The following is a 27,288-nucleotide window of genomic DNA, read 5'->3' as shown; positions in this document are numbered from 1 at the left end:
GTTCAGCAGGAGCTGAATTTAACTGACACTCACATACTCTTCATCTTTTAGAAATAAATTACTATTAATTAAGCTACCTATTTCAGAACGAAGAGCTGTCTTTTTCTCTCCTCATCCTAAAAAGAGTAAACCCCATGTTGTACATTTTCTTTTAGTTACTGACACTGCAAGCGTATGTGTTGCTTCTTTTATTTCAGCTAACAACCCCTAACCAATAATGCAAAAATCCCTTGATCAGGAGAGCAAGCAGGCTGACTCCAGACAACTGGTTATAGCACATAGCTACAAAGAAGACAACTTGCACACTGCAGTTCATGTTCCTTGAACAGCTTGTGTTCTCTGCAGTGACTAGATTATAGAATAAGTTTATCAAAGGGAGCAGACCTAAACAGTAATTCTTAGAGGAAATGTACATAAAACTTCAAATGCATTTAGCAAATATAAGGTCCCCTCAACAGCAGAACTCCACAGAGGCACAGCCGGCATAACTACCTCCTGTTCTTGGTGCATTTGAAATAACTTCAGTCTAAACAGAGCACCCAGAAGGGGAGAATATTTGATGGCAAAAAATACATAAATTATAATGGAAATTTAAGCGGAATGCTAACTAATTTAATCCCTGATACTGCAACTGTTTTACTCACACATTTGTTTGCAAGACCAAGGTCTTAGCCACACAGTGAAGTAACTGTCAAGAGTCCTCTCTCTGAAAACAGGATGAAATGGTTCTTCCATTACAGTACAAGAAACCAGGGGTTCTGTCAAACAGTAGTGATAGCCCTAAAATTCTCCACATGCACTTCTGATTTATAAAACCTAGTAAAACTGTATGTTGAACAAAATAACATTGTATGGGTCTCTTTATGTGGCTTGCCTGGGCAACCAGCCAGTAGTCTGAAATAGTTTAATATTATACAGAAAACCTACCTGTAAAATCAATCACAATAAGTTCTGTGCAGGAAGCCCAGGCCAAGGGTGAAGTAGCCAGTTATAAAGCATCGTGCTTGTGTTAATAGTGTAGTCAATATGCAGTTCTTTGCTGTAGTTCTTTCTTTAGATTAAAAATGCCTGACAAACCCCTGTAAGAAGCTGTAAGTTAACATCATGACAACTTCACTGCTCCTGAGGAAAAAAAAAAGAAAGAAAAAAAAGTACTGAGATGTAAACTATGAAAATGTACTTTTCATTTTTAGATAACATGGAAAGCTTTGTTCCCTCTCTACCCTCCTACCCCCCAAGAGGCATGTTAGGGTTTTCAGGTTTTTCTAATGAAGTATTTGAGCATGATAATCAATCAGCTTGAATCTGTGGCTGTGCCATGCTTCAGCCTTAACTGGAAAAGCATGTGAAGTTGGTTATAAGGGTACTCTCCTAGCAAATGGACAAAATGGATTTCAACTCCCTTAGTTTGAGGCTGCAGTTGAAGAGGATGCGCCCTGGTTCTGAATGCCACCCGAGGGACAAATACCTGATTTATTAACCCTACCTCCTATTACCACTTTGCTGCAGTGTCTTCTGAAAATGGCGATGATGTTCCACCTCATGAAAGTGCTGACCGTTGTGTGACTGGAAACTCTGCACTGAAATCCTCATCCCTGCTGTCTTACACATCTCCATTTCCAGAGCCATACGACGGCATATGTTTTTTTTGGGATGTGGACAGATGTCTGTCAGCGTCTTTTTTGGGATGTGGACAGATGTCTGTCAGGGTCTTTGTTAACATGCCAAACACTTCAATTTGTGTCCCCCTTCACTCAGCTTTGTGGCAAGCCAGTCAACTAACCCCCTGGTCACCCTTCATTTGGTATCCGCACTGAGGTGTCAAGACAACTCGTTTGTCTTTTCGTTGATTGTTTCCACACATCCTGGATCATGTTGTTTACTGAACTAGACAAAAAATTCTAGGGAGATATTCAGAAATATCTACAGAGGTATTTCAGAGAAGTAGGTCAGGCTGACTAGAAAACGTGTCGGAAATTAGTTTTCTCCCATGTCACCTCTCCCCTAACCTTAAATAACACATGCCTTCTACGAAACACTACGGCAGAGGTAACCCCAACGCAGGGAAGCGCCAAGCCTCAGCATCACCGCGGGCCCCGCCATTTCCCGGGCGGCCACGTCCCGCCGCCATGTTAGGCCGCCCGCGGGCCGGCCCGCTCCGTACTGCTCGAGCCGCCGAGGCTGCGCGGGCCGGCGGGGCAGAGGCGGGGCGAGGGCGGTGTTTCTCCGGGCCGAGCCGCTGCGAGGGGCGGTGCGGGGGCCGCCGCCATGGCCAGGCACGTTTTCCTCACGGGACCCCCAGGTAACGGCGCTGACAACCAGAGGAGCGCGGGGCGAGGGCAGGCCGGGGGGGGAGCCGCTGGGAGCCGGGGAGCGCCTGCGGGGGGCGGTCGGGGCTGAGGCGGCCCCGGGAGGCCCTCGGAGCTGTGGGCTCACAGTCTGGTGCCGTCTGGTTATCCTGGAGGGAAGTAATGGGAGCTGTAAGGTTAATAAATAACCAGACCTGTTGTTACAACTGCTTTAATAAAGCCGTGGGCCTGATTCTCCTTCTTGTGAGCCTTTTGCTGATCCTGGTGTTGTCTGTAATTAATTTCAAATGCTACTGCTGGGTTCAGGTAGAAATACACACTCCCCTCTTTATTCTTCCTCTCCACCCACATAAATAAAAGCAGTCACTGGAGGTTGGGCCGACCCTGGCCTTGCCTCTGTTCATTTAATTGAAATTGAATGTACTCTTCTGATTAGATAAATGTATAATTTTAAGCTTTCTTAAACTTAGTTTGAATCATTTTAGCTTGCTTTGGCAATTCGCTGAATGAAGGTAACCAAATCAGAGACATCAAATCTACTTAGCTGAATTAGTATAAATTCCCATATAGAGACAAGGCCTCTGAAAGATGGCAGATATTGATGGTGCCATGCTTGTTATTTTGTTGTTGTTCAAATGCCAAGAGTCCCTTTGGCCTCAATTTTTAAAGTTGTGATTGACTAGATGCCCCTGCAGCCACAGAAGATTTTGCCTGTGATATTTTTGCCTCAAGAAGGCTCTGGGGAGACCTTATAGTGGCCTTCCAGTGCCTAAAGCGGGCTACAGGAAAGCCGGGGAGGGACTCTGTATCAGGGAGTGTAGAGATAGGACAAGAGGTAATGGCTTTAAATTAGAAGAGGCTAGATTTAGATTAGGTAATAGGAAGAAATTCTTCACTCAGAGGGTGGTGAGACTCTAGCACAGGCTGCCTAGAGAAGCTATGGGTGCCCTATCCGTGGAGGTGCTCAAGGCCAGGCTGGATGGGGCTTCGGGCAACCTGCTCTGGTAGGAGGTGCCCCTGCCCATGGCAGGGGTTGGAAGCAGGTGGTCTTTAAGGTCCCTTCCAACCCAAGCCAGTCTGTGAGACTGACAGTTAAGAAAGTAGTTCCTAAATCTACTTAAAACCTAGGGAAGGAGTTTCCCTATTGAAAAGACTTTTGTTGGTGTCTTTACACACATCACAATCGTCTTTATTCCTTGTCTCCAGGAATTTAAAGAGTTACTCTGCAGGATAATTTCCATCTTCTAAAGCAGATTTTCTTGATAAGAATGATTAAAAATGAAGTGCTAACTATAAATTCTGAGAGGTGACTGTCTTCTTTCATGCTCAGCTTTATTGAGGGATGTTCTTCTAAAATGGCAAAGAAGGGAGATGGCTCCTTTGTGAGAACAGAGGGTGCCTGGAAGGTGGCCAATATTTGCATAGAAGGTACATTAAATTGTGCTAGGAGGCATCAGATGGGAAGGGTCTTAAAGATCTTTCTTAGATCTGGGAGAATTGATTATAGGACCTCAGCATAATTCACACAGGAAGGAAGTTCAGGGCCAGCTATGAGACCAGGTTGCTCAAAGCTTTATCCAGTCACGTTTTGCGAATCTCAAAGAATGACAACTGCGCAGCCACTCTGATATCTTGGGGTTACTGAGTGCTTCCAATTGCTAGGACACAATACAAGTACTGCATGCTTAATCTTTTGGAAGTCAGGCTTCTGGTAATAGTAATCAGTTTTGACCTAATCTAAAAAGAGGATAAATTCATCTCTGATCTTAAAAGATAGTGAAGAGCAGTGATAAAGAAAAGGAGATAGATCAGTCAGCCTTGTAGCTAGCTTGGATATCAGTTGTGTAACAGTACGGCTCTCGGCATGGACTAATTTCCTGTGTATTTGCTCATCTTGGGGCAAGATTTGTGGCCTGTCCAGACACTAAGCGAACAAGTTCAGTGGTAGCCTGGGATATTTTTTACCATTCTGTTGTGACTTCACTGTAGGCATGCTTCTTAAAGACTAATAAAACATTATGGTGTCGGTACAACATGGACTTTAAAAGGTGCTTCTGTTCTTGCTTTTCCTACCACTTTTTAAGTCTGCAAATTGTTCTTAAAAATAAATAAATAAATAACCAGTGTTTGTGCTAAATCACGTCATTGCTGAGTTATTTAAAAAATAGGCTTTTACCACTGAAGATTAATCCTGTGTACTTTTTGTTTCCCCTACGATTTTAGGGATTGGAAAGACTACTTTGATCCAGAAAGTCACTCAGGCACTAAGATCCTCAGACGTTCCCGTTGATGGATTTTACACAGAGGAAGTTAAAGAAGGTGGCAGAAGAAGAGGATTTGATGTTGTCACTTTATCTGGAAAACGAGGTCCTTTATCTAGAGTCAGGTACTGAACTTCTAATTGTTGTAAGCAGCTTGTTGTTTTATGCTTCTCTCATGTGTCAGTATGTTAAATGCTCCTCCAGATGGTGATTACCATCGCACGTATGGCTTTCATGTCAGGTTCTTTGTTCAGTTCTCGTGACCTGGCTGATCCCTGCATTGTTGCCTATCTATCACATAGTGAAACATGGAAAATATGCTAGAGAAGGATGTGTTCTCTTACTGCCTGTTTTACACCATTAGAAGAAGCACTGCTCAGCCTTTTCTCATGAGTCCAAGTCTCTTTGGGATACAGTGAATAGCTTGTTGTAGACAGAAATGAAGATTATTTGTTTCTGCAAGATAATTTATGGGTACAAAATCTGAAAATTAAAGGGAAATTGCATGTAACATTTTTAACGAGCCACCGACTGGCCCACAAATCCCAGGTGTGAATTTTAAGAAAAAGAGTGATGTATGAAATTTTAAGAAAAAGACTGATGTTTGCATATGTGATGCAGCACATGCAAACTGTCCAAATATTTTCCCAAGACTGTTTAAGTGTTTCGGAGCCCATGCTGAGCTTTGGGCTACCGCAGTGATGCTATCTGTAATGTCACGTTACCTAATTCAAAGGTAGCTCATATGCTTCCATGAACTGCAGGTGTTTATTTTGGTTTCAGCGCAGATATACCTGCCAGCTTTTATATTCCTTTGTCCTTCAATACAGTGTTCAAATTTAAGCTTGTATAGTACTGAAGGTATCGTATGGTATGTTTATTATCTGAAAGTATGCTATCTGCAGCATGACTTAATGCATAGCTTACCGGGTTTCCTTCCTTTGAAGAATTTAGGGGAGTTTGACTTACTGGGGTAACTATTCTAATAAATGCACTTGAAATAACTGCAGTCAATTCTCATTAAACTTACTACTTAGAAGGATCTGTTTTATGTCTTTCAAATTCAGTTCTGATTCTTCTACTTCAAGACGTGAATATCGAGTTGGACAGTATGTTGTAGACCTTGTTTCATTTGAGCAGTTGGTTCTACCTGTGCTGAGAAATGTGAGTATTACGATAAAGCTGCTGATAAACGGATGCTTGATGATAATGAGCGTTATCAGAAGGCCCTTCTACAGCCCTAGTTTTTGATGGTACTAAAGGGCCTCTTTCTTGGGTTTCACTGGTACTGATTGACTTCAGGATCGGATCAGGAAGCTGAAGGGGCAGAGATCACTTTCCATCTCCTTGATGTGACGTCGTCCTGTGACCAGGCTGTCCTTGGGCTGAGGGACAGCAGATAGGAAGTTTCTTCCCATGCCACCAGATTGCACGCTGGAAGGTAAACAAAACGGGCAGGTGGCTTTCCACACACAACTGGGAGGAGTTGGTAGGTCCAAGAAAAAGGATTTTCCTGCTGCTCCTCTTACATCTCTTTTTTTCCCCTCAATGATTCCTTTCTTCTTCCAGTAGAAACGTTGTTTCTTGAATCCAGTGATTATTTTTGTTTACAGCTACATAATTACTGTTAGGTTTTAAATGTTATAGCGATGTATAATTTGATACAGGCTGCTGCACGCAGAGTGTTTTGTGGCTTTTTCCTATCCTTCTCCTATTATCCTGTTACAACAGTGCAAGCAATATTACACTTGTGTCCCTTCTTCCTTCTTCCTGTCATCCCGACCTTTCCCCTCTCCAAAATTAAACAAGAACAGACCTGACTTTGGCAGTAACATATCATAAACTCTGCAGCAGCTGCTGAACAGTACTGCTAAAAATCGTATTGTGATTTTTCTACACTGCCAGATCTCAAGGGGCCAAGGAAGAAGGGACTTCTTAATGAACTTAGGGAAAAAAAAAAAAACGAAAAAGAAAAATAATAATAATTATAAAAAGTAATAAAACAGAAGGGTGCAAAGGGGCTAAAATGAGATTGAGGATCAGATTGTTTTTGTCAAGGAAAGCTAAAGACTGAGAGGAGGGAAGCAAAGATGTTGGGGGCAAGGGAGAAAGGGAATATGAATAAAATGGGACTTCTAAAATATTTAATTTCACTGTAGCTTGATTTACTGTGTTGGTAAATAGAAGAATAGTTTAAATTAAATAAAAAAGGCTTCATTAAGTCAGTGCTGTACTCTGAATCCTCTTACTGCTGTCTTAATTTATTTGAAGTTCGTGAATGATTTTGCTAGGAGGGTTAGCAGTGTTCATTTTCTTCTGTTTGTTTTATAGCTTTCTGTGAGAACAAGAGAGTGAAGAGAGGAAGAAAAGGGGCCAGAGGGGTAGGACAGTGCATGACCCTGTTCTCACTGAAAGCACTGTTAATCCGTTTTGTGGGAACGTGGTCATGCATGTATGTGGTACAAAATGGGAGAAGAGGAGAGAGAAGGTGGGCAAGATCATGGACCTGAGACAAGAAAAGGGACATGAACAAGGCATGGTCTGGTTTGATCAAAGAGCCGCGGGAGTGGGAAAGCGCCTGGTTAGGCTGGCAGACAGCTTCAGCTCTTACGGTTTGGGTCTTTCTCGCTCCATTGAGAACTGGGATAGATCCTACAGTGGGTGAGCTCTTTGGTTCTGGAAATGTTACCAGGCAGGACTGAGGACTGTATCCAAAGCAAAATGTTCTGTTTCTCTGGGGGTGACCTAGTGACTACTGTTGGCTTTTTAGCTGACTGATCTGTGAAAGCTTTTTGAATAAAACAGCAACTCAGCAGGGACTTGGCTTGAAAAAGTTTTAGGATGCATGTTACACAGCTCTTCCACTTCCCTGGAAGTAAATAGAGAGAAAAAAAGCTGGAAATGTCCTGGTTGGTTATCAGGATAGCTTTAAAAACAGTTAGTTGTTTTGAGAGAAATGCTGGTTTTTGCCCTCCTTACACTCTTTGTGATTTGTTTTAGTTTTATTTGGTGTTTCTTTTAGTTGTTGGATTTCTTTTTTCAACTCTCGAGGCTTTCTCTCACAATGTGCCTCTGCATTGCTTGCTGTGATGTGAGGTTCTAATCACAAATCTGATGTTCAAGTCAATTTTGTGGCAAGAGACTATGCCAGAGCAATAGATCAGACAGAAAAGGGAGGCACAATGTGAAGGTGAACGTTATTGTTGCTTCTGGAGAGGTCAGCACAATTCTGTTTACAGTTTGGCTACTGACTTCTTGTTCTGCTTTGGACAAACAGTTTTGACCTCTTGAAATTTTACCATGATGCTACAAATACTGGAGCCAGAGGTAAAGTCCCTGAGACCTGCCTGGGTCTGTCTGTTCACTTCTCTGCATGCCTGACTTTGCAGCATTAGGGGCTCAGCTGGCACAGGCAAAACTGCTGCCGTGTGATTTGATAATGGAAGAATGATCTTTATGAAATCTGAAATCTTACTTACAACTTGGAAACTGAAGATAAGGGTACAAAAATCTGATTTAGCATTTCTTATGCTAAAATAGCAAGGAACAAGCTTCTCAATTTAAAATTGTTTTTCGAATGGCATCCTGTAGCTGCAGGGAGACAAGGTTCCAAATCTAGTTTTAATAAAAGTCTTTTTTCAATAATTGTGTAGTGTGGATATTGATCTATTCTAAATGCAGAAGCCAATGTTTTGAAAAACAAGGAGTCCCTCAGGTTTAATGAGAGTTGCTAGTAGGCAAAGTGCAGTTCTGAACTGTCACATAGCTCTTACAGGGCCATTGTGAGAATGCTGCTTTGAAGGAAAACTGATATGAATATTTCCTATTGTAGTTGGTGTTTAGGTATTTATACTGTACCTGCATTCTCATCTTCCAACAATCTTTGCAGAAATATAAATGACAAATTTAAAGTCTGTCAGTCACCAACAGTGGCTTTGAGTCTTCCACTTCCCCCAGAATTACAACTTAATTGATTTCTTGCGGAGGTAATTTCTATCAGCACAGAAACTGTTGCTCGTTCTAAGGTCTGTGTTGTTTACAGCCTGCTGATGCACTTTTCCACAGGTAAACCACGGCAGTGATACAGAGAAAAAGATCTGCGTCATAGATGAGATTGGTAAAATGGAGCTCTTCAGCCAGGCATTTATTCGAGCTGTTCGTGAAACGCTGACTGACCCTGGAACCGTGGTACTTGGAACGATTCCAGTACCGAAGGGAAAGCCACTGGATCTTGTTGAAGAAATAAGAAGTAGGAAAGATGTTAAAGTGTTCAACGTGAGTAATGTTAAATGTTCTTAAAGAGCTTTCTGTTCTGGGTTGCTGGTTTGTATTTGGCTCTGTTTAAAAACTAATTGTTACTACCAGTTGATAGCTGTGGGTAGCTTGTATGAAATAAGTTTTTTAGTTTCCATTTGGTTCTTAATGGGCAGGTGTTCACCTTATTAAAAAAAACTCGCAGTTGGCACTTACTGTAGCAGTCTCACAGCTGGCTTTGCTTGTGAGGGGCCGTGGAAGTAATGATGTAGTTGTTTTTAAAGGTTTTCTTGCTGTAGTATTATTGCCATCTAAGTATTCATTATTCCTGAGAGTTAAATCTTTTAAAGTACAGTCAGATTTTTTTTTTTTTCAAACTGGCTTGCAGAAATATTACCAGTAATCGTATTCAAGGAAAAAAAAAAAAAGCAGCAGTGGGGTTTGCAGAAACGATTTCTAGAAGAAAGACACTTGTAAATGGAGTGTGCTTTCTCTGGAGTCAGTGAAATAACTTTGGAATTAATTATGTTATTCTACAGACATAATTTTCAGGATATTAGGGCCTCAAAGTGTGTTTCTGATCAGTTACAGAGAAATTCTCAAAAACTTACCACAACAGATCACCCTGTTCAGAGGAATACATGAGAGGTTCCCCTAACGTTTGTAAGCACCCTGGATACTTTGCGAAACCAAGCTAAACACATCCCCACTCCTTTGATTTATTTTTTTTTCTGCTCAGTGTTACTGTTCCTAGGAGAGAATAAAGCTGTGTATCCAAAACTGAACTCTGTGGATCTATAAATTAGGGATACAGTAAGTGGGACTTTGATGTCCCCACTGACTAGCAGGGGCAGTATGCCGTAGAGCAGTACGGTGCTGCAGCCTGGTCTTTACTGGATGCAGGTCACAGTGACAGTGTGCGCTTGGTTGTGATTTGTTTTCTCCTTCCTCCTTCACTTGGATCACAACAACTCTGTCCTGAATGATCTTACTTTCTGCAGAGAAAGAAAAACCTCCATCTCCTTTTTTCCTCTTCAAAGTGACATTAACAGAACTGCAGTGCTCAGAAAAGTACCTCGGCTTTCTTCTAGTTGGTGGTCCCCTCATCATCTTTACGTTCTGGTTTTTGAATTAAAAGCCTGTTTAAGTGCTGAAGCAGCCCCAGGAGCAAAAACAACAGAATGTTCCTTTCCCCCCATAAACGTTCGTCTCCTACCTTTCCCTTCAGACACTAAACCCCATGTTTCCTGCCCTACAGCCGATGCGTGTTGGTTGCTGCACTAGTGACCAGGGATGCACATGAACGTGAATTCTCTGTGACTTGCCTTTTGGTGGAAGAACTGGGGGAGAGGCAGTGGCAAATGCCTCGGTGAAGGCAGCAGTTGCTGCATAGGATGCAGTCACGGTGAGGCAATAGCATTCCTTCTTCTCAGAGAAGGAAGGAAAGTGCTAAAAAGCACTGCTTGGCTTTTCAAGGAAGCTTCAGAGCCTTCCACCACTGTCTCTTTATGTCAGGTGATGTTCTGAGGCACGTGCTGCTCAGCCCCAGGTTATTGGGTGTGTCAGTCGGCCAGTGCATCTTTCTCTTAAATGTCTACAGCCAGCTAAAGTCTTGCTGTACATTTCAATGGAGCAATGTTTTCTAAAAAAAAAAAAAACCCTTTACAAAAAAAAAAACAAACGAGCCATCCTGTTTATCATGCTGAGATTAGAATGTGCAGGTTTCTTTGTTTAAGTACAGATTTCTCTGGTGAATCCTTCAGCCAAAAGCGAGAGCGTGAAATGTGTGGCAGGTTGCAATAGTTCCCCGATGACAAGAGACCTGCTACGCTGAAGTCCTGTACAGGAGAGCATCTGTCTAGCTCCCGTGACATGCTATGTGCTCTTTCCCAGCTAGTTAAAACGTGTGCAGGAGCAGAACCTGCCCTCAGGGAGTCGGATGTGTTACTGGCTGAAGTAAACACCGGATCACCAGCTACCTCATTGAAGGGCTGTGGCACGGGGAGAGCCCGGAGTGCCCAAAGAGCCCACGGTTAGTTTTTTCTTGCTAACTTTTATGATGCCTGGAAGCGTGCAGAAGTAGGTGGCTATCTTCCAAACCAGTTCTGTCTGCTTTGTCACTTAGTGTGGAGTTAAGCTGCATTCAGTAACTCAGCAGGGTTTTCTGATCCTTCTTTTATTGTCACGAGGATGGTTCTGATGTTTGACACTAAGTGCCTGGACACAGCTGTTTTGGGTTTTACAGCCCCTTCTGTCTTGAAAGCATATTCAGTTGGTGTAAATGGGTCCAGATGCCCTAAAAGCAGTTGAGATTCGGTCCCCAATGTTTAATTTATTTTATCTAGAGCACTTAATGATAGGGGATCTGATATTTAACACATTTTTTTCCATTGTTGCCCAATTCCATTTTGCTGAGAACTAAACTTTCCAGTGAAAGTACAGGGGCTCTTTTTGCACTGCCTGGGTCTGCGTAGTTTTGCAGACGTGGAGTCATAAATAGGATCACTTTATCCCTAGCAGCTGGCATGATTCATTTTCTCCCATTTTCCCTTCTATTAATTTTTCTTCCATGAAACCCACGAGTGAAATTTGGTTGTCTCTGCCTTTTGAGAAAGAAAAAAGAGTTAAATGGATAGGTGAGGTTCCAGTTGGATGCTCTCTGCTAGTACTGTTTCCTTGACAGTTCCTGAGTTGTTAGGGGAAGAAAGCTTCTGTCCTTTTGCATGCTTGGAGTTTAGGTGATCGTTTCTTCCAGATTACCTAAATGCTTAGTCAAAAGCAGTATCTGCAGTTGCTTTTACTCCCTAAAAAACTGCCTATCTCTTTGTACGTTCAGCACGGATACTGGGAGACTTGTTCTGTCTGGGAAAGCTGCCTGCACAGAATGTGTCCAGATCTTAAGAGGAGGCTGGTATCTATTGAGCAGCCTTTGCAAAACACTCGTGAGAATTGCCCAGCACTTGGCACGCTCTCTGGTGCTCTCACTGGACTTCTGGCATGTAGGTATGGAAGAACGGCAGATAAAATGCAGTATTGTTTTTGTTGGCTGTGAGACAGTGGGAAGAGCTATTAAATGTTCAGAAGGTCCTTTGAAAGTCAGGATGTCAGGACACTTGCTGTGAGATTTAGAGTTTGGCTCGTCTGTGTTCTGTGCCTTGTTTACCTCAGGGTGTCTCAATAGCCTTACTGAAGAGCAATTCCATTCTTTATTGTCTTGCTCTTTGCTGTTGTGGGCCTTTCTTTTTATCTTATAATAGCCTTGGAACAATACTCAATAAAAACAGCAACTTCCAGGCAGATCTTCCCAGTCCTTTCCTCTTTTCTTTTTAACATCACTTTTTCATCAGTCCCATGTTGAGCTGCTCTCTTGAATTCAGGTGTCATAGGTGAGACCACTGTCTCTAGGTTTATAGGGCAGTTTTCCAGCATTTGGTTAGGATGTCTGTGACTGAACAGCAATAGGTGCCTGGGGTTAAATTCTTCGGGTAGGACTGTCACCAATTTGTTGTTGATGATAATAATAATAATAGACTTTCTCCTGGTCAGTACTGACTGTAGTACTGGAAGGAACACAGATCCACGTGCTCAGGTATTAAATGCAGCTACAGGGAATGCAATGAAACCTTGCTGGTGGAGAGAGCTTCATGCCATGTATACTGGGGTGTCTTTCCTTTCTCTTCTAGCAGCACTTCTCAATGTTAAAAGATATGAATGCCCTTACTTATTTTGGGGGGACTCATCTGTCACTGGGGGATTTCCTTCTGCCTTTTCTGCAGGGATCTGAACAGCGAGGAAAATTCCTTAAGCTTTTTAAGTGAAGCTCGTGCTGACACTTCACAAATGTTTAACCCCTTCGCCACCCCAGCCCTCTCCGCAGGTTTTGGTTGGTCATGCTGTGGCCACTCACATACATAATGTGGGTCACCGGGCTCTGCATCTGGGCAGGGCCATTCAAGAAGGCGCAATCTGCGCCCCCAACCCCACTGTTTTGTGCTCTGTCACTGCTGTAACAGGGAGCTGAGCTGGCTAGCAAGCGGCAATGTTTCCTTGGCAATTCACAGCGGTCTGCAGGTGCTGCGACACTGGTGGACCCAGAAAAACCACGGGGCTGTGGATTTCCACATGGGCTCTTGTTAACGGCCAGCACTGCCACAGACTTAAACCAAGGGCATGCCTCAGTGCAACACAAAAGCCCCCCAGCTTCTTCAGGTAGTCTTATTTCTCTTTCAAGACGTTTCTGTCCTGCAGTGCTAAGGTTTCTAAGTACACGGTTGTGCTGTTAAGCCTGTTTTAATTTTTTCATGATGTTTTTTTCAAGATGTTTTTGACTTGGGCTGTCATCCCTGGAAATATAATCTTTTCAAGCAGTGAAGGCACAAGAACTCCGCTTTATAATAGAAAAATGATGCTTGGTAATCAAAAAAGATTTCTAGTAATGACAAAAGTACACAGTTTCTTTGAGCAATTCTTGTTAGTTATTCAAGTCCTGAATAATACTGCAAAATACCATGGGTAATTAAACCAAAAAGATCACTGAATATTCAATTACATGTGCAGATTTGTGGCTTTAGCTTATTGTGTTCTCAGTAGTACAAGAAGGCAGGTGTTTGACACTCAACATTCCTCCACCAAGAAAGAAATGCATTTGAATTTCTGCTTTGTTTTTTGGAGTAAACAGTGATGTAGAGGTTATTCATCAAATTACATCAGTTTTAATTTCTCTTTCTCTAGGTTAGTAAGGAAAACAGGAACAACATTTTGCAAGACATCTTGGCAGATGTGGAGTCCTGCAGAAAACGAACACCTTTTCTTGTCTGTAAACACTAAAGCCTTTATTTTTACTAAATGTAACGCTTTGTGGATATTTGATCTGCCCTTCCTGCTGAAGCTTCTGGAGGCTTTACTGGAGCTTCCAGGGTAAGCAAGGTAAAGCTGGTAATATTCTAAACCATGAAAACGAGATGGAAGGGTTCTTGTTCATCCAGGTCACAGGCTGATCCATTCAAAATTTTGAGAGATCCATAGTTAATATGAAAATCCGACCTGGGTATTTGAAATTTGGGCGGTCTGACTCCAATCCTAGTTACACCGTGTAAAAGCAGTTAGCTGCCAAATCTGATAGAGATCTGAGTCCTTCAGAGTGGCGAGGACTGTTCTGGCCAGAGAGCCGTTGGGGGTCTATAACATCCCATGCAGTAATGTGCGTTGAGGAACCAGAACTTAGCCCCAGGGTAACAGAACACAACCCTGCCCCAGAAGTATGTGTGCTCTGCCTGGCTTGTGTATAAATAAATACCTTTGCTAACTTTGACCTGGTTGAGGTGTGTCAAAGTTTCACTGTGGGTGCTGAAAATTCACGAGGTGGAAGGAATAAGTGGATTCTCTCCAACTGCGTGGTAAGAAGGGTTACAGAGAATTCCAAGGAAAATTCCTGGAATTCCAAATGATACATACAGAATTCCACTTCAGGGGGAAACATAACCAACTATACCCTTTCTTAAGTGGCCCAGACAGTAGTTAAGAGGGCTGCCTTTTGGGTTAATTTTAAATTTTCGGATGGCAACCTTGCTTCACACCCCTTTTAAAAAAATCTTTAGGTTCATTGGAGCTGAATCAAATCTTGACATATGTTTTTCATGCAGAGTTTATGAGGTCAGGATTGACTTAATGCTGCATTTGTATATATGGGTTTTACAAGCCATTATGTTTACTGATACTTTTTTTTTTGCTTGTTTGAGTTTTTCCTTATTCAATTCTGTACACACTTAATAGTTGCGATATAAGAAGTGTGTGAGAGTATTAGACAATGTCTTTTTTCCTCTGAGGTTTGCAAATGTGTTAGGAAAAAGTACTTGCACATAATCTGTTTTGCATGTTATGAAAACAGAATTCCCTCCCAGGTGCACTCCTGTTCCTTGTACAATTTATAGTCATCTCTGGCTGTAAGATGTTAAGACTTCAGTTGTTCCTTAACTTTTTTCTGGTTAGTTCAACAACTGTTAAAGTGAGCAAACTAAAGGCATTTTCAAACATCGATTTTGTTTCTTATTTCTATGCAAACTGACACCAACATTTCTAGGTGGCTGGATGCGCGTAAGATGCATGGATTTAGGCAGTCATCCGTATGCCCTCACGTGGGCTTTGTTTCAGCTGTGCACAAACTTTTAGGAGGAGTTTGCATCTGCAACTTTACATGCACAGGAGTAATGGTGTTAAGAGTATGGCTTCTAATGGGTGTGAACACATCACTCTTGAATATGCTGAGAGTTGTAGGGGAAATTCCCTCTCCTAGTGAAATTGGGAGGTAAAGTGGAGTGGGTTGGAGAGGAACATTATTTGGCTTGGGGAACAGTTTGCTCCTGCTTTACTCAGGTATTTTATTAAACAGCATAAAGCTGAAGAGACCCTTATTTAAGAAAAAATACACTGCCCAGAATTTTTGACCTCATGAAATTCTTAATTCTTTCATTGCCTTGCTTTAGTTTGCTGAACAAGAGGACGCTGACAACTGTGATTTTATTTTAATATACCACTATCTTTGAAACGAAGTTATGGGAAGGAACCAAGAACCTCATTCAGAAAGGTGACTTACATAGAAGCCATAATCTAGATATTTCTGAAACAGATACCTAAACCATGAAGCCTGGAAACTCCTGCAGTGGTTGCTTGGTGCTTTTTTGTCTGTTTGTTAATGTTAAACGCAAAGCACTGTTGAGGCACCTTGTTACAGGTGAAAGATTTGAGACCAAAGCAAACTTTGTCAGGACTTTCGACAATACTTCTTTCTGCTCTTAAAGGCTGGATGTCCCATTACTTCAGTCAGAGAAATTAAGCTGTAAAATATGCTGGAAAATATTTCTTTCAATGTTTACATAATTAGCGAAATTCTAGCAAGTCTTAAGGAAGGACTGACCTTTAAAGCTAAATAAAATGGAGGTATTTGACACACAGAGGGTGGGAAGGGGTGTTTCTTTAGGAATGATGGCAGAGCTCAGTTCTCCAAATTCCACGTGAGGCAGTTCACTTCGTCATTGTTAAGTGATACTAATTCCTCATAATAGGTGTATTGCCCTGCAAATAATGCCATGATGCCTACTGTGGTTCCATAATTAGACTGGAAAAATCTTCAGTTCTCATAACTTCTGACCAGTGTACTGATGGTGCCTTGTACGTGGTCTCATGGTACAAGGAATACTTTCTGTAGTGAGGGGAGTTAGTCAATGGAACAACTTACCGACACTGGAGGTAAATTTTTCCTTCCCTCAACTGTGAATGAAACATCAGCCCCTTTAAATCGAAGGGTATTTTTGCTGCTGACATCAGGGGCTCTTGCTTTCTGCTACCTATCTCAAGACGGGTGAGTATTTTGTTTGATCTTCTTGAAGTTCATCTTCTCTCTGAGCTATGCCACACTTTTAAGAGAAATAAAGAGACATTTTGTGGTCTATGTTCAGCAGGAGATCCTAGATGATCTTAACAGTCATTTCTGGCCTTTGAATCTGAGACAGTCCTAAAGAAATGATTTGCCTGTTTCAAATATGCACCGAGGGAGAAAGTAATATTTCCAAGTGAAGTTAGTTTTTATGACACCTTGTGTTTACTTTAGAGGTAAAAAAAATTTATTGTCTGGTCTTGCACTAGTAAAATATTTGGAAAGCCTTGAGAGAACTGTAACAACAAACAGAGCATTCCCAATTCCCCTGATGGGCTAATTTTACTAATAGCACACATTTGGTGAAAATAACCTCTGATGTACCAGCAAGATTCCAGATGACAACATTAGTGCACCTGCAGGTTTTAATTGGTGCAAAAAAGGAGGGAATATGAGGTACCAATTATTCTCTCAGAGCCTGAGAATCAAGGACGTTTTTGGCAAGGAGGCTTGTAATTCCAACATAAAATTGCACACAGCATGGAATAAACAGGGCCTGCATTATTTATCATGCATTAGACCATTTTTGACTTGTAAAACTCTGAGAAGGCTGAATGAGAGGTGAATCTTTAACACTGGACCTACTGCAAAGTTAATTATAAGTAATATGTCTGTCTTGCAGATTTAAGGATGTACAAGCACTAGTGAAACACTGTAATTAAATACCAGCTCCCAATCCAGGGAGCAATCTAAAAATGGCAATAATTGGGTAGTTTAAAAAAAAAAAAACACGCATTGATGAGAAGATGCTTATTACATGCTGGAGAATTTCACTGGTAATTCTAATCTTCTAAAATGAGCTGCATAGAATTCAGCTAATCCTTAACTTAAATTTCCCAGCAAGAGAAGTGCAGTCACTTGGTGGGCTGGAGCCAAATGCAAGTGACGTTTCTTGCTTTATTCTAGTAAATAGCCCTTTAAAAAAGCTTTGAATAGCATTGCAGAGACTCCTAAGAACTTCATAGTTCCAGAATGTTACAGATTGAGAGTACCTGGCCTCTTGGTGAGAGAAAAAAGAATCACTGTGGTAAGTGTTCTTCCTAACGTTTCTCTTAAACGCAATGAAGGTCAAGATTTTCTGTCTGTGGAAACAAGGCGAGACTTTTCAGTGACAGTTCACAGTGTGTGTGTATATGGATATACATATGTAAGAAGTTTGTAAGACACTTCCAACGTACCTGGTGGGTGCAAGCAGTTGAGCAGCCTGTAGTTGGTTTTGGTAAAATGTTACCAAAATCTTTTGACCAGGTCTGGGCATGTTTCACCCTTAGGAGTTTTATCACCTGTCTTTTACTGTGTGATGTGAACTAGAGCCTATCTGCTGTGAAAAGAAAGTACAGGAAAACAAACTGAGAGCAGGCAGCGAATATCCCCCATTTAATGTGAGGGCTGAAGTGCTGTATTTGTGCTTGTGTCACCGTACGCTCATTAACCTCCTGCCTGTAGCATGCTGTACTGTAGGTGTTCTCCCAGCTCTCCCGTTGCGAGGGCCCCATCAAGGCAGTGTGCAGAAAGTCACGCCCAGTGTTTCTCTTCAGCAGTGCTGCTGTTACCTGGGGGGGCCTCCATATCTTCATCCCTTCTGCCTTTTCCATGAAAGAACTGCGTGTACTGACTGCTCTTGTGGCTCGGGTGATCTCCTCCAAGGGTGAGTTCAGACTGCCAGCATTGGGAGCATTTCTACTCTCAGGTTTCAGAACCAGAAAGGTTTTGGGCTGACCGAGTGAGCATCCAGGTGGCTTCTCTCTTGGACCGCTGCCAGGTAAGTGTCAGCCACTGCCACTGGGAAAATTCAGGCCTAGCACCTGGGATCTTCAAAACTGACACAAACTGGAACTGCTCATAAAAGGTGCTGACATGTTGGCCGTGGTGTCCTTCCGCTGTCATAGCTGCAGTAAAGGATCAAACGTGTAGGGTAAGCAAACCGCTCAACCTGAGCGACCTCCGGGCTGAGTTTTACGATTGTGTTGGGCACTCCAGAGCCGGTCAGTGAAGCAGCTGACTAAAAAGCAGAGAAAGTTGCCGCTGCTTCTCATCAGAACCCCAAACTGCCTGACAAGTGGAGTTCCTGAGGTATCACCGATGCCTTCACCTTGCAACACTAAGCCTCTCCTGTGTGAGGTAAGTGCTGAGCTGCTTAGCTCTTTCAGGAATAAAACAAGGTATGGCTAAAGCCTTTGTGTAGAGATTAGTGTTGAGAATGGAATTCCTATGGCCTTGGATGCCTTCTAGGGCTATGCAGATTCTGAGCATCTTTCTTACTGAAAGGAAGTGTAAAGATCAGCTACCTATTTGTCAGCTTTGCATGCATCAGAGCCTTAAATGCATCTTCTATCACGTATTGACACAGAGTAACTGGGTCCATGTCTGCTTCCTGTTTTTTAGGGTCAATACAACCTTGTACCTGGTTGCAGGTTTTATTTCTAACCATCACATCTGGTAATTCTGTAGAATTGGACCACATCTAAAAACACTGCATATAGCAGTAGTCTTGATAACATTTGACTCTCTATCTCCAAAACTATGTAGAAATGGTGGAGGAAAGTTTGTGCTGCCATTTTTTTCTGATTTTATTTAAATGTGATACTGTTCGTAATAGTCAACTCTTTTGTTCTTCAAGCCACCATTCTACAGTAACAACTTAAAAAGAAAACTTATAGTAGAGATGGATACTAAAAGTAAATAACGTGTGTTTAAATCCTCTTCTTTCCTGCTTGTGTGCTGTGCCTGAACCAAGCAAGGTGTGAGTTAGGACAGGCCTTTCCTGGCAGCCACCCCATGCAGCAGGAGCCAGGGCTCCGTGGCACCTTCCTGTCCTCACTGGTGGCTGGAGCTGGGTCAGGAACTGTAGGGCAGCTGCAGTTCTTAGGGCGCAGTAACAGAGGCCGGGGAGATGGGCGAGTCTCTTGAAGTGGTGCTGGTGGAAGGCGTTGTCACTGTTGGTGTTAAAGCAGGTGCAGCAATGGAAGAATTTGTGCAGCTGTTTCCCGGTCCGGTTTAGTTTGCTTGAGTTGGATGCACAGAATAATTTAGGTTAGTTGGGACTATTGGAATTAGTTATTTTTTCTGGAAGTAAATTCAGATTTAAGTTACAGATTTGGAAATCATAAGCCTATGTGAGGCTAACTTAACAAGGGAGTTTAGTGCTTTCTGCAGCTGTTTGTCCTGCCTCCACACATAGCAGGGTTTAGAAAGACAAAGTGGTGATGGTTTATCTTGGTAGACTGCAGTGCAAAAGTTCCCGAGGCAGAAATAGGGCCGGTGGCTGTCAGCAGGAGCCCCCCCACCTATGCCTGTAACCTCCACCTGTCCCACATAAGGGAGAGTGTGAAGCACTCCGCTCACGGGAGGAATGGCAACATCTGCCAGAACTGCTCAGAAAAGAGCAGCTGAATTCAGGTTCCTCTTCCACATCACACCTGGATGCTGGAGGTGATGCTAGCAGGGCCTAAGCCACGCTGCTGACCATGCATCTCAGGGACTTTACATTAATCGTCTGCTTTTCCCCTTGTAAACGTGAGTAGAATTTTGCCTAGATTATGCTGAGCATTATAAATAATGAATTTGTCAAGATCTGAAGTGAAAGAAAAACAAAGTATTTCTCAACTTCATAAAACAAGTGAAAATAATTCAACGTAAGAAAACCCAAAAATTGCTGCCACACAAGGCAGACTTGGATGGTTTTCTTTTCACTAGGTGTTACTTAGTTTTACTACTTATAATTTCAAGTGTGGCACAGTAGGAAGCTCAGATTGCAACTGTGCATCATCTAATGGTAATAAGACTTAGCTACAGCAGCTCTTGTTAAATCTTTCCTGTTAATTGGGACAAGGCAGTCTGGCTGCACATTGTGGTGAGGAGAATTAGAAACAATCTATGGTACTTACAGTAAAGAGAAATAGCAAGACACCGATAGCTGCAAATTTTTTAATTAAAAAAAAAAAAAACAACAAAACAAAATGCGCTCACGTGTGTCTTTATGCATTATAGTACAGTAAGGAGTTGTTGTAGCCTTTTGGCTTCCAAAATAGTCATGGATTCCTGTAAATCAGTGTTTCTCAAACTTTGTGAAAGCATGACTTCTCTTTTTGCCTCATCCATCTTTATGCAACTATTAAATTGGCAGCAGCTCAGTTTCTCTGGGGGAGGGAAACCAGAATGCTCTGTAATTACTGGCTACAAGTGTTTATGGACACTGAGTTGTGTCCAGCAATTAAAGGCATTTAGCTGTTCTCTGCCCACTACAAATGCAGACAATAATTACAGTCTAATTTGCACTTTGCTGCCTTTGAGGAGAACTCTCCTGGGCCCTTTTGCATCTCCCAAGGGGGCTGTTGCCTGGAATTTGAGAAACACTGCTGTAAACCAAACAGGAGCATGAGATTATACCTAAGAGCAGCTGTTAACACAAAGCTGCTTTCTTTGCAAATAAGGTGCACCATATGCTTTGTGAAGGCTTTCCATGCACTGGCTAGTTTCTTTTCTCACATTTGACTTCTGTTAATGTTTTTAGCAAGGTTTGTTCACACAATGTTTCAGTATAGCTGCATGCAGTGTATCACTCTGTGTGATGCTATGTTGCTATTCATAATTAGCACCTGCATAACATGTTGAAGGAAAATAAGATTTGCTGTTGGGAAAAAAATAATCAGATTTAGCTCTACTGTTACAGTACATATTGTACTGTCCTTGTACGCATTCGTTGCTTCTGTTCAAAGTTGTCCTTTGCTATACATTATAATCAAGTGCCAATTAATTTGCATGCAATCAGCTGTCTAGCTATGGCAGGAAAGATTTCTTGTGTGCTTTTCACTGAATTGTATTAGTATTTCCCATTGTATTCACTCGCGATGCCAGCTGTTATGCTTGTTTTTTCCCACCACAAGCGTGTCAACACCTCTGCAGGGGAAGGAATGTCAAACAGGTTGTATTTGTTGTTCTAGCATTTACAAGAACCTGAGATGAAGTGGCACCGTGTTTTTTATGACATCTTCCAACCCCACCCATGCCAAGGCCTTTAGCTGAAGAACATGTGCCCTGTATATTCTTGCCTAGAAGTTAGAAAAATAAACATTTGGAGATTGCTTCTTACATTTGAAAGAACTTAAACCCACCTGCAGCTCCCTGACCTAACTCTGTCTTTAATTCTGAGAACCGTGTGGCCCTTGTGCTAGCGATACTCCTCACTGCTCCTCAGAGAGGCTTTGCTGAGAAGCCGTGTCTTCCAGGGCCATGTCTTCTTGGCTGGCCCTTCTGCATTCCAGGGTCTGGCTCATGAATATGGCATGGGCCGGACCTTGCTCTCGACGCGGTCTAGATTCTGTAGCTTCCGTCGCATCGCAGGTCTCGGTGAGCTGCTGGAGAGGAAGAAAGAAGGAGTTGAGGAGCTTATTCTAAGTAACACTTCAGCTGTTTTTGAAGTGACAGGCGAAAAAGTTAAAAATTGATTTAGGAATGTCATTCTGTGAGACTGCATGGGATTCTTAACATGCATAATTCACAAGGGACTTCTGAAGAATGAACAGGTACTTGTAATGCATAAATTTGGAAAGAAAATTAGAGGAGCTAGAGGTTTAGTACCACAAATGTGCATGTATAGAGAACTGTAAAATACTTTGGATTGAAAAGGACTTCTGGAGGTCATCCAGTCCAAACCCCTGCTATAAGCAGGGCTAACTTCTTAGAAGTTAAATCAGGTTAGTCTGGGTCTGCTTTTATACATCAAATTTTAAATCCAAGTTACAAAGGAACCTTTGCAGCAGAACTGGAATGCAATTATGAACCTGAAAATGTTATGCACCGTGTCACCCCACTGTAGGATCTCCAGAACTATGAAAGCTTTCCAGAACTGTGCTGTATTAAGGTTTAAGTAAAATGCTTCCTCCTTAGTGCTTTCAGTCAAAGAAGCACCTGGACTCCGAGCAGTTATGTTTTGGCCAGAGCTCACCTCACCTACATATAACAACATAGTCTAAGTGTATCATCCAAGCTGCCAATGGTTGGCAGGGACTGATGGGTCTTCCAAAGGAAGCTTTCCTCCTGACAGCTCTAAGGATGAACTGGATCGTCCTCTCTTTTGAGTACAGGGGCCACACCAATGATCTACTGAGACTTCAGACCTAAATTTTACATGGCTGGAAGTCAGACAAGGTGAATCCCACTACTGGAACTCACCACTGCAGACTGGCTGAATTCTTGCAAGTTAGACTGTAAACTGTTGAAAGTTGGCGTTATACCTTGTCATCTGATATGTTCAGCTGTACATACTGTTAAAGCTTATTAGAGTACTAAAGCGTACTAAAGCAGGATTGAACCCAGATGAATAATGTTCAGTCGAATTCTGTTGAAGTTAATGGCAAAACCTCATAAACTGTACCATAAATGGCATTTTTGGGTTGAGAGCAAAATACACAAAGGCTAAGGAGCTTTTTTCACTTGGGAGTCGGAGAATTCTTTGAAAATTAGGGAAGTTATACACAGTTTGGAATGATACTAGCCAAAAAGTGTTTTGGACTTTCCATATCCTCAATTTTCCCCTGTTGCCAATTTGATTTCCATTTTGATAGGCCAGACGTGAAAGTCAGTCTTAATTACGTTGTCAGCCTCTAGTTGCAGCCACCCTTTATCTCTAATCCATCTTCTCCTATTACTGCTCTGTAGCGTAGAGATAAAGGTTTTAAAATAGAGGAAAGCAATAGATGGCAACCGAAGTTAAATACATTTCAGTAGACAATGAAACAGTAGCACTAGTATGTGCACTGAATTTTCCAGGGAAGAAGGAAACAGAACTGGAAGCCTACTGGGATGAAGGCTGGAAATTGTGTGCACTATTTTTCTGTTAGAAAATGCTGATTCATAGCGCATGCAGGTTTCCTTGAAGGCTTTTTAGTTTCCTTTGGGAAATATTTCCTGCAGCCTTCCTTGACTAACCCTTTCAGTAATAAGGTTTCAAGGTTCTGGATTGAATTTCAGGTCAAAGGAGACAGAACAAGTGCACTGTTAGTGGGTGCCATTCCTCTTTGTACAAATAATTCAGTCCTGAGTGAGCAAGCAAGAAACGTACTATTTAGTCTGCTTATGATGGTACTTTACCACCTGGGCTGCGTAAAACAAAGACTTGAGTCCCTAGTCTCGGTAAAAGGAAGAGCAACTTTTTGTCCCAGTTTGCAATTTTAGGTGCATTCTTAATGGCCAGCTTACCATTACCAATGAACACATCACTCATATGTGCACAAAATACTAAACAGTCTCATTTTCATTGTGATGCAAAATCCAAAACAAATACCAAAATGCAAAAAAAAAAAAAAAAAAAAAAAGACTACAAGTAAGAAACCAGTGGTTCAAGAACCTGACAGGTGAGCAGCATGGCAACTCATGGCCAGTACCGCTGTTCTGGCTTCAGCCTTACCCGAGTTGCCTGACTTGCAGCTCTGGCAGAAGGACCCATGGCGATGTTCATGCTGCTGGATGACTGGGTGTCACTGGTATTACCTCCATCCGCAGCTGAGAGCCCAGAAATCACCAGAGCACTCGAAAAGCTTCTCTTGCCGAACAGCAGGCTGAGAGTTGAGCTGGTGGACGAGGCCAGGCTGGACCTGAGCAGTGCAGCAGCTCGGTCCTGCACAGTCAGCTGGCCAGCAACGGGAACAGCAGGGGACTGAGAAAACACAGATGTTGCCGAGTTGTGGAGTGACAGCTGGCTACTAGAAAGCCTTTGGGCAATTTCGTGGGCAGATGTAGATGTTTGGATGAAAGGCTGGCGGCTTTCCATCATTGGTCCAGAGTGACTTGAAACAGGGGGCCTTTGGCTTAAAGCAGTGTGTGCCTGGACAGACTGACTCCTGTGTTTTCTCCTGCCTTTAAAAGAAAGAGTAAAATATTTAAGTGCTGTCTTCAGTGGTATCCTAATGAAGTCCATGCTATTGACAGTGTCCTCCTGTGTATACATGTTACTATGGGTTGTATCAGCTTAAGAATCCAAGAATCTCAGACATGAGAAACAAATAAACCTATGAAACTTTCTATTTTTTCCACTACAATAGTTCTGATTTTTGGTCAGAATCGCTCCAGTGGTTCTGTACTGGGTCAAAAGAGAGGAAAATGAGAAAAGACACCAAGAAAGGTACGCTGATCACAGGATCTCAACTCGTCTGCCCGGTACATTTTAACCTGCCCAGTGAATAAGCAGTGTTGCTCTAACTCCACTCCCCTTTGATAACCACACTAAAGTAGGGGATGTTGAATATCCACCTTAAATGGCCTGGTATAACTCAGCTGCAAAAGTAAAGCATAGAACTGTGAATTAAAAACTGCATATGAGGAATGATAATTTGAGGATTCAGCCAAGTGGAAGGCAGTACTCCATCTACAAGACAGTTCTTAAGCCTGACAGTTTGACTGAGATCCAAGATTGATATTTACAGTACATCACAGATTGAAAAGATAAGAGCACCCCTACTTAAGGTAAGCTGTTGGCGGTTTAAATGAGATTCACGTACAGCTCTTGCTCCATTCTGTGAAGCATCCTAATGCAGCCTTTGTTGGATACAGTGGATGAACTGTTCTGATGGGCCTAGACAAATTCTGTCTTCCTGTACATATACCCCCCGCCTTTTTTAGCATTTACATCAGCACCTTATGTCATGCAAACAAAACGTTTCTGTATTTCTTATGCTTGCATATTTAAATACCCACAGAATGAAAAACAAAATCAACTTATTGGCCAGTGAACCCTCCAGACACCTGCTTGCGGACTGGCTCTAACCCAGGCTTATGCAGCAAACACCCAGTCCTGCGAGTGCCTACTTGGCTTTTGGCTTTCCAGGAAACTCCAAATATTAACACAAGCCAGCATTTTGTCTAGCTATAGCTGTGGGTTAAAGGCAGATAATCTGTTGAGATCCACCAACGCAGAAACAAATCTGAGGCATTTCCAGGTTGTTGGGGTTGTTGGTATTTTTTTTCCTTTGGTTTTTCCCAACACAAGTAGTATGGAGGGGACAGAAGCACTGAAACCCTTCCAAGTATTGAAATGTTGCAGGCATAGAGCAATATAAATCTCACACTGTGGCTCACAAATATGATTGTTTGCTCAATTCACAAAGATTGCATCCAGTAAGGCAGGATTTTATATCCAATCTATTTACATTATATAGCTGAACCATGCTGTTTTACATCCCCTGGCCTGCTTTCCGGAGGCTGGTATCATTAGCCCCATTTTTCAGATGCTGAAGCAAAGAGAATTTAGGAACCTTGGCATGGAGTCAGATGGCAGAGCTGGGCCATAACCTACCTCACTGGAGCCGTTCGGCTGGGCTACAACCTAGGTGGTTTGGCAAGAACTGGACGCTTTTCCACCCCATTTACAATATATCATTATTTCTACTGTTAGAACAATAAAAAAATAATTTTCTTCGGATGGCATGCTGCGCTGCTACCCTGGCAATAAGAGCCCCGTGATCTCTGAGAGCAACGGGACAGAGGTGCATGGCTCCGTGAGTGTGCTCTGCACTTCAGGCATGATGAGCAGGGAGGATACGCGTTGCTGCCGGGGTCATGCAGGTTCTTCAGACCTGGGGGCTTTGCTTAAGTAAGCGCTGCAGTTTCTGCATCCGTTGGTTATTTTAATAGATTACGTTTCTAAATAAAAGGCACGGATTCGAATTGGGAACAGAGGGGCTGCGGTGCGTGGGTTTGTGCAGGGGCTACCGCGGCCAAACATCTGTTTGTGATTTCAACTGCCAAGCTGACCGCTGTCCAAAACCACTCGATACTCATCCCAAAGGCGGAGGTTAGAGCGTTGGACAGGAGACCACCCGTATCTACACAGAAATAACTCTGTCCCTGAAAACAATTAGGAAACAAAGGGTGTTCCCTGAACCGCATCATGAAATAAGGACACTTTGGGGGAAAACCCCACATGTTTCCAATGCTCCTGATTTTTGTCGCACTTTTATATAGGGCTTTAATTGCATTTTGCAGACTCAGTGGCACCAGGCTGCAAAATGAAATAGGAAAGCATTAAATGCACTTGATTCTGTGATTATAAGACTAGAAGGGTTTGCTGTGATCATCCAGTCTGCCATGCTATATAGCACAGGCCATAGAGCTTCCTGGAATTAACTTCTATATGGCATTAATTACTACTATTATTTTCAAGAAAGGCATCCAACACCTGTGGTCAGGGAGAATCCATCTTAACCCTTTGCCACTTGTTTTGCTATTTATTTACTCTCACTGTTAAAAATGTGCACTTGACTTCAAATTAGAACTTGTTTAGCTTTGTTGTGTCTAAGTCTGCTAGAAGCAACTGTCTTTGGTCACCTGTTGTTGCCCAGGTAAGTACTTACAGACTACAATCAAAGAATCTCTTACAATAGAAATTATTTGAAAGCTTTTAATTTTTCACTACAGAACATTTCCTAGCTTTTTGATCTTTTTTTTTCCTTCTCTTCTTTGAACTCCTTCCAAATTACAAAGGTCTTTCTTAAATTAGGGCACAGGGATTGTGCATGGGAGGCCAAAAGAGTACTGACCCACAGACAGACTGACAGACATGTATTAGTCAGGTGACCCTATTCATTCTTTAACATCTGACATGGCATAAGCTTTTTGCTAGTCCTCTAGTATCGTTGTACTGTCCTGATATTTACTGAAGATCAAACGGATCTTGCTTTTTAAGCAGCTCTTTTAAAAGCCTTAAATGAGAGTTACTTGGATTTTCTCAATTAAGCATATAGCTTTGATAGCTGCTCTTTAATGTTCTGTGTAGCCGTTAGGATGCAAAGAACTACTTCATGATCAGATCATAGATCACCTGCATCTTTCCCAAGTATAAAACAGACGTGTTCTTTTCTTGTTTCTACATTATTGACAACTTAGCCTTTTTATACAGTGACACATCAAGACTACTGTTACGATTTCTTGTGCTTCTAATTTTCTTAAAAAATAAACAACAGCAAATCAGCTTTCTTCATATTGTCCGTAAGTCAGAAAGTTGTCAGAAAGTTCTCTTTGTTTCATTTTCTTTCTG

General features: G+C 42.2%; 2 protein-coding genes and 1 long non-coding RNA gene across 11 annotated transcripts in view; 1 reads left to right on the top strand and 2 right to left on the bottom strand.

The window, feature by feature from the left end:
* The window catches only part of LOC308192941, a 34,479-nt gene extending 32,561 nt beyond the window's left edge, over positions 1-1,918 (bottom strand). Inside the window, exon 1 of the long non-coding RNA XR_013949238.1 lies at positions 928-1,918. This is a non-coding gene — a long non-coding RNA (uncharacterized lncRNA). The remainder of the gene's footprint in view (positions 1-927) is intronic.
* A 195-nt stretch (positions 1,919-2,113) lies between these two features.
* NTPCR (nucleoside-triphosphatase, cancer-related) lies at positions 2,114-14,858 on the top strand. 2 transcript variants are annotated; one of them, XM_080587019.1, is made up of 5 exons: positions 2,114-2,302; positions 4,533-4,695; positions 5,638-5,734; positions 8,636-8,845; positions 13,556-14,858. In XM_080587019.1, exons 1-5 carry the CDS (start codon positions 2,269-2,271, stop codon positions 13,649-13,651), a joined length of 600 nt encoding a protein of 199 aa, XP_080443145.1. In that variant the 5' UTR covers positions 2,114-2,268; the 3' UTR covers positions 13,652-14,858. The 2 variants fall into 2 exon arrangements, with proteins under 2 accessions (XP_080443145.1, XP_080443144.1); XM_080587018.1 differs by having other exon boundaries at positions 2,118-2,302; positions 5,632-5,734.
* Positions 14,495-27,288, bottom strand: part of PCNX2 (pecanex 2) — a 162,259-nt gene continuing 149,465 nt past the window's right edge. For 6 of the 8 annotated variants that reach the window (XM_080587013.1, XM_080587010.1, XM_080587011.1 and 3 more), the window contains 2 exons: positions 23,665-24,113; positions 20,173-21,613 (listed from right to left, as the gene is read on the bottom strand). In XM_080587013.1, the coding sequence (XP_080443139.1) occupies positions 21,440-21,613; positions 23,665-24,113 (623 nt within the window). In that variant the 3' untranslated portion in view covers positions 20,173-21,439. Of the gene's footprint in view, positions 19,262-20,172; positions 21,614-23,664; positions 24,114-27,288 lie in introns of those variants that run through there. The other 2 variants (XR_013949233.1, XM_080587009.1) reach the window with 2 other exon arrangements.

The sequence above is a fragment of the Anser brachyrhynchus genome (genome assembly GCF_964034855.1).
Source record: "Anser brachyrhynchus genome assembly, chromosome: 3".
Taxonomy (NCBI): domain Eukaryota; kingdom Metazoa; phylum Chordata; class Aves; order Anseriformes; family Anatidae; genus Anser; species Anser brachyrhynchus.
This window is presented reverse-complemented; position numbering and strand designations above follow the sequence as displayed.

What these genes read in the sequence shown, in the direction of transcription:
- NTPCR (XM_080587018.1), top strand. Translation starts at nt 2,269, where the DNA reads ATGGCCAGGCACGTTTTCCTCACGGGACCCCCAG. An exon ending in GGTCCTTTATCTAGAGTCAG is followed by an intron (nt 4,696 to 5,631) that starts GTACTGAACTTC and finishes TATGTCTTTCAA; the next exon opens with ATTCAGTTCTGATTCTTCTA. An exon ending in TTCTACCTGTGCTGAGAAAT is followed by an intron (nt 5,735 to 8,635) that starts GTGAGTATTACG and finishes ACTTTTCCACAG; the next exon opens with GTAAACCACGGCAGTGATAC.